The sequence below is a fragment of the Sturnira hondurensis genome, unplaced genomic scaffold, assembly GCF_014824575.4.
Source record: "Sturnira hondurensis isolate 20B ecotype Veracruz unplaced genomic scaffold, ASM1482457v3 Scaffold0001911, whole genome shotgun sequence".
In the NCBI taxonomy this organism is placed as follows: Eukaryota; Metazoa; Chordata; class Mammalia; order Chiroptera; family Phyllostomidae; genus Sturnira; species Sturnira hondurensis.
In genome coordinates, this window is record NW_028074542.1 from 769,181 (window position 1) to 778,459 (window position 9,279).

Below are 9,279 nucleotides of genomic sequence, written 5' to 3' on the forward strand. Positions count from 1 at the left end.
CAACTATGCAACAAATAGCTTTTTCAAAAAAAATCTCTTTATCACTATGGGAAAGAAACTGCCCTTTAACCCCAGAAACACAGTTTAGAGAAGTAATGAGGGACCGCCACTGTCGTTCTGACAGAACCGTCCCTCCACCTGGTGGAGTCCAAGGCCTGGCCTGCACTCCGAATCCAGTGATTGCCTGACGCTGCCGAATGGGTGAAACGTACTCCCCCTGAAAGTAAAGCACCCCCAAACCAGAGGAAATGCAAAGAGCGATAAAGGTGTGTGGGGGAGGGGGGCATGGAGAAGCACCGCAGCTGAGAACTGCTTTGCCTCACGTGCTCCTCCACCTTCATCACCTGAGGACCCGCGTGCACTGGCTGGGAGGTGGGCGCCCCACCGCGTCCACTGGTCGCTGAACCAACTATGCATGAAGAACACGGGGTAGAAACGCTGGGCGGGCGTTAAACTAAGGAATTTCTGAAGCAGCTGAAAACCACCAGCTTGATCACAAACACAAAGGTGACAATCTCAGAGGGGTATTTCGTTTATTTAATAAAAGCAAGACAGTTGGTGAGGACTTGTGAGCACACCTCACACCAGGGGGGCAGGCGGGTGCTGGTGGAGAACATCCTCTACACTAGCTGCCCCTACTGACAACCCAAGAGCTGTCTTCTGGATTCAGCGTTCAGCTGGACGCAATCATTCATTCGCTCAGCAAAGCCCGTGCATGCAGGCCCACGCAAACTGTCTCCAGCACAGCCAATGCATGAGTGAGGTTAAAGGGATAGTTCTGACCTCTGGCTGTGTTCAATGACAGGTCCTCGCTCTCACCACCAAGCACAAGGCAGCTGGGCCTCTCAAGTTGGAGGTCAGTATTTCTATAGCAAAAAGGACGTAGATTATCTGCACATATCAGATCATCTGATATGTGTAAGTGGAAGTCTGATGGGCCGCCCACACCCGAACACCAAAATCCAAGCAAACCTACTCAAGATGAGTCCCATTCAATCAATACTTATAAAGGTTTCCTCATGCTATTTACAATGTAAAAGAGAATTTACTTTACAAGCAGCTAGGGAATTCTTTATTTAACACTGCCCTAATGTGAAAGTTCACATAACTGCTTCCTTCAAACTGTGACACCGAGCCGTGCAAAAACCTGGAAACAGGAATTAGAAGATGGCGAACACAGTGCCTGGGAGATCTGGAAACGTTCACGGAGCTCAATTGTTACAAACTGCTCAACATTCATCCAGTGAGCACTGTCTGGATGTCATGCGCACAGAACGCGAATTCTTCAGGGAGGTGAGGGAGCTTTCGACGGCTCTTCAGGTGCCTCCGAATGCTGGTCCCGTTGAACTTCTTCCAGAAGCTGTTTTTTTTCCAACTCAGTTTGGGATTTGACACCCATGGGTTCAGACTGCCAGGAGCCGTGGCTCCCATCCTGCTGCTTAGAAGACCAGACATAAGTGTGTCACACAGATGTCATTTGCACTTGAGTAGCCGGCTGAAGCTATACGACTTAGGCACCTTCTATCACTGAGTCAAAAATTTAACATTAATATTTTCAATCAAATTCCATTGTTAACAGCCTACGTGATAAAAATCTCCATAGAGGAACAATTTCGAATACCCCAGTAACAGCTCACTCATTCCGAGGCTCAGTCACAAGCACAAAACTCCAGTATGTCCCATCTAAAAGTACTTGACTTGGGGTTTTCCTAAGGAACGTGCCAAGGCTGGGGAAAGAAAACCAAGTCTTCTCACAAGTACGGCTTCCCAGCCCCAGAGGTTACATCACGTGTAACCTCTGACACATAGACAACTAATCCTAATGACAATTTTGAGAATAAAAATACTCACCGCCTTTGCTCCTCCTACTCGTCTTAAAATGACTCCTTCTGCCAATAAAGCCTTCCCTGTTTCCACAAATAATTTCTCTTCGTCTGCCTCTCCAAGTCTCTGCAGCTCAGTGTACTTCTCCACAAACCTGGAATTCCAACAAGCAGTTGGGCCTTAGGTCGGAGTGTTGAGTTATCAAGACCGGCAGTTAAGCGGCGTGACATATCCCCCGCAGACCTTCCCACAGCAACACGGTTTCCTCTAGCGCAAGGCAACACAGCTCCTCACACTGACGGCTAAATTCTTCAAAATAAAAAAGTAAAGTCACCCAGAGTTTATAAAATAACTTACCGCTGACAGGTGGACTTGAAGTTCGGATTGAACAGATCAAAGGCTTTTTGACCAGATCCGTAGGCTGAATAAAATTTCCTGAGAAATACAAACAACACGAAATAAATCTCCAGTTATAGATCACGGCCAAGAACAGACTGAGAGGTAACTGCTAGGCCCTGAGGAGTTAGGTGTCACATGACCTGTGTAGTCTGAGCTGGATAGTTTTGGGGTTTTGTCTTTAAACAGGAAATGCGAGTAATGCGTGCACACGGTAGATCTGCCAAATGTTACACAAAGGTATCCAGTGAAAAGTAACACTCCTCCTCACCTCCACACCCCAGTTCCCCAGCTGCCTTCCCAGGAAGGCACACTAACTAGTTTCTTGTACATCCACCCAGGGTTGGCCTCTTCACATGCAGGCATATAGGCATCTATACCTGAAGGACAGTAAGCACAGTTCTACATCTTGCCTTTTTGTACTTGGTATTTCTCAGAGATCATTTCAAATCAGCGCCTGCAGACTGTTTGCAGTCCTTTGCTACTCTAAGCAGTACTGCAGTGATTTCCTTTACCTCTGTTTCTTAGGGCACTGTGCAAATAAGCCTGTGGAATAAATTCATAAAGATGGTATTACTGGGTCAAGGAATGTGAACTTGTAACTTGGCCTGCCCAGTTGTCAAAATGCTTTCCAAAGCAGTTGTGCCAATTTACACTCATGAGCAACATATGACAGTGCCTATCTCCCCATACCCTGACCAAATGACACCTGCCAACTCCGTGGTTTGTCAATTTGATAGGAGAAAAATTATAACTCATGGTAGTCTCGGCTTTTCTCATAAAGCAGACTGAGCATCTTATCATGTTTAAAAGCAAACTGAATTTCCTTTTCTGTGACCTGTCCATTTGATTTTTCCATAGGTGGTCTTCTGACTGACTTATGAGCAAACTTGATAGCAGTGACAAAATGAAATTGGCCCTTTGTCACGCATGCTGCAAATATTTTTCCTAGTATGTTGGCTGAGTTTTGATTTTGCTTATGGTACTTTTTTGTGCAGAATATTTTCCTTTCTAATTCTGGATTTTATGTCACTCTTACAAAGGCCTCTATCACTCAGGCTATACTTAAAGCTCTCCCATGTTTTTTCCTAGTACTTTTATGATTTCACATTTTTACACTTAGTTTTGATACACCTAGAATGTATTTTGTTATAAGGTCTTAAAAATATAAAACACAACCCCCCAAAAGAAGCCATAAAAATAAATGTTCAAAAACCTAGTTAATAAAAGCTGTTATTATTTTGGTATCACCAGCAATAAAAGAGAGCTATAAAATATTCCACACTATCCAATGTGCTGTAACCCAGTTCCAGCTGCCATCCACAGCAGAAGTACAAACGATTTTAATGTATAAATGAACCTGGGCTCCTGGCTGGAGCTGCTGTGCCGGCTCAGTGGATTGAGCAGGGGCCTGGGAATCACACGATCGCGGCTCAATTCCCAGTCAGGGCACATGCCTGGGTTGCAGGCCAGTTCCCGGCAGGGGACACACCAGAGGCAACCATACATTGATATTTCTCTCTCCTTCCTTTCCCCTCTAAAAATAAACAAACAAAATCTTTAAAAAAAATAACTGAACCTGGAAAGCATGCTGACTACATGCATCCAATGGACCTGAGCAATAAAGTCTTAAAAAGGTACTCAATGCCCCAAAGAACCTGTGTCCCACCTGAAAAATGTCCAAGTAGAGCAGAAACCTGCTTTCCTATCTCAAAGGAGTGTTAAGGGCTGGGTGGTATCCTTGAGTGAAAGCTGCCTGGACCTCAACAGAGAATACAGTAACTTTATAGATTCTGCTTTCTTACACCCAGGAATAGGGGTAAGGATAATGGATACGTATTAACTTCAATTAGGCACAGTCTCTGATCTTAACATTTAAGGGAAAAGAAACCATACAAATTCCAGATACTAAAACTAACTGACAAGTATTTGGGGAAAAGGGCTTTGTCGGTGAACTTCCTCAGTTTGTTGACCTCCTTAAGCCTCAGAGGCCACATGGCTAACATGGAGAGAAGGATACCTAGCTTGCAAGGCTAGAGTAAGACCTAAATGAGATAATGTTGCTTAAGTGCTTAGCACCGTGCCTGCTGCAAAACACATGTGCAGAAACAGGTAGCTGTAATTGCTGGGCTCCATGTTCTACTTTTCAGAACTTCTCTTTCTCTCACATGGGGGAGGGCACTGATTCCCCAATTTGGCTAAATTTACAAGCCCCTCTCCATCGCGCAAGCCCTGACTGGATCCCTATTCAAGTATCAGACTGCTAGCTAAACCCTCCCTCCGCGTCCCATCGCACTCACGCCCGAATCAGATCCTCGTGGTAGAAGATGTCCTGGATGGGCGCTTTGGCTTTGCCGTATCGCAAACGGGGCCTTCGGAAGACCGGCTCCCTCAGCGGCGGAAAGGCCTTATATATGTCAAACCAGAGGGGCTTCTCCTTCAATACCCCAGCCCGCATGAGGTCCCGAGTCCTTAAGGAAGGAAAAGAACGAAGGTCAGTAGGTCACAACTGCCTGCCTAAGCCCTGAGTAGGTCTAACCACGGTCAGGGATATCAGCGGGATCACGGAGGCCGCAGCACAGAACCGGAAGGAGGGCACTGCAGGGGTGCTCCCCGCCTACAGGTGAGATATTTCCATATTCCAAACCTAGCTAGCCAAGCTGGGGCGGAGGGAAGGGGGGGTTAGGTCCTTCTATCTCTGTGCCTGCGTCCCACCCCCTCGCCCCACTCCCATCACATCAAATGCAAAGGTCCAGCCAGGCCCACCTGCCTCCTCCTCCCTTCCCCTCTCTAGACCTTCAAGCGGGGCGGGAAGACGTGCAATCCTGAGCGTGAAAGACTAGAAATTTCAGGAGCTCGGGAGCTGGAGAGAGCACGGGCGGGCCTCCCCGCGCTCAGACACCGCACTCCGGAGGCCTCGCGCTGCTCGCACTCAGCCGAGCTGAGAGCCCCCGCCCGGGGGAGGCACCTCGGAGCACGCACCGGGAGAAAACGCTGCCCACGGTTTCCAGCCGGCTCCCCGCCATGGCCGGGCCTCTCACAGCTCGGTTAGTGGCTACCGGAAGCGGAAGCGCCAGCGGCAGGCGAAGGAGGCGTAAGCGGCTGGCCGAGCGGAGGATCTTTGGCTTTGCTCCGCAGCCCCGGAGGGAGACCGGAGCTAGGCAGGAGCAAAGGATGGGCCGAACTGGCGCGCTTCTCGGCTACTTGCCAGTTTCAGACAGGAGCACTCGATAGCCGAGCTGAAGGGGAAGGGAGCGAGCCAGCTAAAGCTGGGCAGATGCGAGAAACGACAGGTCGCAGGGAGGGATTAATTCTAGTAGTTGCTTTACCCTTTCTGGCCTCACTGAGCTAACTCCTGCGCGCAGGTGGGGCCGCGCGGTGGGAAGATGGCGAGGAGGGAGGTGAAGGGGCAGCCCACGTCCTGGGAGAGCCAACTAGAAGGTCACCAGCACTAGGCCCCAACTGCGCTTTATCCTGGTTGGAGTCACGGAAAACGCAGAAGGAAACCGAGGCCCGGGGAGAGGCAGTCACCTGTCCAAGGTCACACTGGAGCCCTAGCCGAGGTCCTCCCTCTCCTGCTCTTTAGCCTCCCCCCACCTTCCACTAAACCCTTGGGCCTTGGAGCGCCACCTGCATCGTTCTAATAGGGATGTTGCGGCCAACTCGTGTTTTTTCTCCCCGGGAGGCGTCGCTGCCTAACTCCTGCTTGGAGCTTGGAAAGTTAAGAGTGTCCGGAACAAACAAATTCGGAGGGAAAAAAAACTAAAAAATCTGGGGAAAGTAACCTCTCAGGGTTACCTTTTGGCCTAATAATCATACTTCGGGTAAAGCACCTTCACAGCAATTACAGCATAATTTCAAGGGAATATTTGTGCGGGATTCATCATTGCAGCATTGTTTGTGGTGGCAAAACAATAATATAGCTAATGGGAAATGGCTGGGGAATTAGGGTACATATATTCTATGGAATCCTACCGAGCTATTTAAGTAAACGAGTTAGCTCCCTGTGTATTTACCTAGATGAATACCCATGACATAGTTAAATGAAAAAGGGACGCCTTTAGCAGGACCCTAACGTTAAAGGCAAATAGAAAACACTTGACAGTGTGTGTGTTCGTGTGAGGATGGAAACTTGTGGAAGGACACACAGGCTGTGAATATTCGTTTTCTCCAGGAAAACTGCCAAAGGGGAAAGGGGAATTTTTTTTCTTTCTTTATCCCTCAGAGTTTGACCTGTAAAGAGTTTGTATGTATATTTGAACTTTTAATCCAATGAAACCTTTGGAACGACGCACACACACACACAACATCTCCAAGGAGTCCATTATCTTTGCCAGCAAGAAAGAGCCTCGTTACCCCAGACCCCTCCTGCTCCAGGGGATGCCTGAGAGGAGGAGGAAAGGAATGTGTGCTGAGCAATTACTGCGTGTTTGTGTTATCTCACTAGCCACACACCTATGCACAGGTGGCTATTATTATCTTCTTTATAGATTAGAAAGTGAGGCCTCAGGGAGTTAAGTAACTTGTCTGATGGGTAACTGACACAGCCAGGCTTCCCGCCCAGCCTGGACTCTTTCCAGATCTCCGCAGTGACTCCTTAGCTGTGCTTCTAGGTGGAGACTGGGTAACGGAGGAGGTCAGACAACACTAGCTCCAGGAGCAGAGGACAGGGTGATTTGAGGCCAGGGCTAAACTGAGAGGTGGGTGTCACTGCTGCCTCAGAGCCCTTTGGAGCAGAAAAGAGAGCAGAGCTCTGGCTGCTGGGCTAACCTAAGTGTGGAGGCTCTCCCAGCCCTAGGAAGGTCGGGAAGACTTTGCTGGAGGGAGAACAAACACACTCCCAGCTAAATATAGTCTCCCCGGGCCTCATAACAAGTTTCTAATTCTGTCCAAGGCAGAGCTAGTTGTCAGCCCAGACCACAAACACACTTCCTTTCTCCCACTCAGGCCTGCCCCCATAGGCCACTGTAGTGGGGGCCATGGAGATACGGTGGCAAGCTGGACTGGGAACCCTCTGAACCTACAATAGGAAGTGTGCACCCCAGGGCGTGTTCATTCATAATACAGGAGGAAGCTGGCAGGCTTGCTTTCTTCTCACCACAGCCTCTCAAGGCTCCAAGGGGCTGATGTGCTCCTGCCATGCACCACACCAGGAACCGGGAGTTCCACATTCCATTGTTCAACCACCTGTTGCCATAGGTAATGTTCTGGCAATCTTACGGATGAGGAAAGAGAGCCGATAAACTCTCCAAAAGGTCATATTCCTTTCCCTATCCGCTCAGCCCCAATTTAGTCCCCCCACGTCACACTGTGGATGTGCCCACTAATGGGGTCACCGTGGGTCATTTCCATAACTTTTCAAGCCTGTTTCCCCATATGTTAAAATGTGGGTGGCGGCATCAACCATCTTATCTGCGTGGCTTGTGCAAGAGTAAAAGCGGTCCTTGTCACAAAACACTCATTGCGGCGGGACATAGCCAGTGATCATGATTGACAAGTCCGATCGCTGTCAGCGTCGCCACGGCGACACGGTGGTGTCCCGTGAACCACGGACTGCCGCCTGGGGCTGCATCGCTTGGATAGGTTATAGGTTGCCTTATTGTTTTATTTCCTTGTCAAGTGTCCCACTCTTCCTGCAAACGTGGGAGTATCTCCCTGACCCCGTGCTGAGTCCTAGAGACGCTGACTCCAGTAGGTGAGACAGAGAGGCAAATACCTCGCGTGCTGCGGCGCCCCTTGGTTGTCAAGTTTGCGAGGACTGCCATAACAAAACATTGCAGGCTGAGTGGCTTACACAAGAGAAGTTTATTTCCTCACAATGCTGGAGGCTGGAAGCCTCTAGATCAAGGCTTTGGCAGGTCGGGTTTTTTTTTCTGTGGCCTCTCTCTAAAGACTGTCTCCAAATACACTCACATCCTGAGGTACTGGGGGCTGGGACTTCAACATACAAATTCTGGAGGGACACCATTCAGCCCATAACATTGATAAGTACTTGTGCTGAATAGTGTTTATTGGCCCCTCTAGGTCCGCCTGCACTCTGTGCCCCAGGAGGCTGACTCGTACAGACTGCACTGCCCGTCCCCTGCCCAGCCCCTCACCCTCTGCTTCCAGCTGGGTTCCAGCTGTTACTCTGGTGGGAGGCACTGGCAGGGCACTGGGAGGAAGGAGGAGGGTGAAGCGAGTCTCCGCTCCCCTGGCTGCCTCCCTGCACAGCCCAGGAGCGTCAGGTCCCAGCTCCCACCACGAGACCTCCTCCCACAGCTCTCCCCAGGTTCCAGTCACTGTTCCTCCCTCGTCCCTTCAGACTCAGACACAGCAAACTGCACCCCTCCAGTACTAGCCGTGGGGTGTAGGCCCGCTCTTGCGGCTTCCCTCCCCTCTGCCTACATCTTTGTAAACAGCACCCGGGAGTTTATCAGACAAAAAGTGGAAGGGCATCCCCAACAACAAAACAGCTTGGGTAAATGGGAGTCCCAGCATACTGACGAAGTCATTAATAGTGCTACTCACCTTTGGCAGAAAGCCAGGGGCAGGAGAATAGGCAGTTGCTTTAAAAGAGGAGAAAAGCAACAGTACAAGGGGAGGAGAACGGAGACCTAGAAGAGAGGGGCTGGGGAGGAGGCACTGTACCTCACCTCCAGGCTGTTCTGTATGCACAGTGGACAGACGGGGCGAGTGTGTCCCCACGGGACCTGCTCCCCCCTCCCTCAGCTTATCGCTCTCACAATTTGGTGTTGTAACTCTGTTTACACGTCTGAGTCTGCCTCATGGGGCCTCTCCAAGGGCAGGAACCGGGGCTCTTATCTCTGCTTGTCACACCCATCCTGCTGCGTGGCCGGGAGCTGGCTGTTAGGAAGGGTTTTCTAGTGAACAGCACGGATGAATAAAGCAAAGTTAGGACAAGTGAGGGTGCAGCTATCTCAACTCCCCCTTGGCATCTGCCTTCCCCCGATACATTCATAGAGAGAAAGCTGTGGCTGAATGGCAATAACCCTCCGCCCCACCGTGCACCTGGTCATTTCCAGTTCCAGCTGTCCTCGGTGCCTCACTGATGCATAC

At 49.9% G+C, this 9,279-nt stretch overlaps 1 protein-coding gene across 4 annotated transcripts; it reads right to left on the reverse strand.

Annotated features, from left to right (window-relative positions):
* Positions 1 to 516: 516 nt before the first annotated feature.
* Positions 517 to 8,830, reverse strand: MRPS23 (mitochondrial ribosomal protein S23). 4 transcript variants are annotated; one of them, XM_037037548.1, is made up of 5 exons: positions 8,731 to 8,830; positions 4,521 to 4,691; positions 2,182 to 2,259; positions 1,852 to 1,978; positions 517 to 1,438 (listed from the first exon to the last, which is right to left on the reverse strand). In XM_037037548.1, exons 2-5 carry the CDS (start codon positions 4,676 to 4,678, stop codon positions 1,286 to 1,288), a joined length of 516 nt encoding a protein of 171 aa, XP_036893443.1. In that variant the 5' UTR covers positions 4,679 to 4,691; positions 8,731 to 8,830; the 3' UTR covers positions 517 to 1,285. The 4 variants fall into 4 exon arrangements, with proteins under 4 accessions (XP_036893443.1, XP_036893436.1, XP_036893427.1 ...); XM_037037541.1 differs by lacking the exon at positions 8,731 to 8,830 and adding an exon at positions 5,203 to 5,383 and having other exon boundaries at positions 517 to 1,432; XM_037037532.1 differs by lacking the exon at positions 8,731 to 8,830 and adding an exon at positions 5,203 to 5,383 and having other exon boundaries at positions 517 to 1,435.
* Between the last annotated feature and the right edge of the window lie 449 nt (positions 8,831 to 9,279).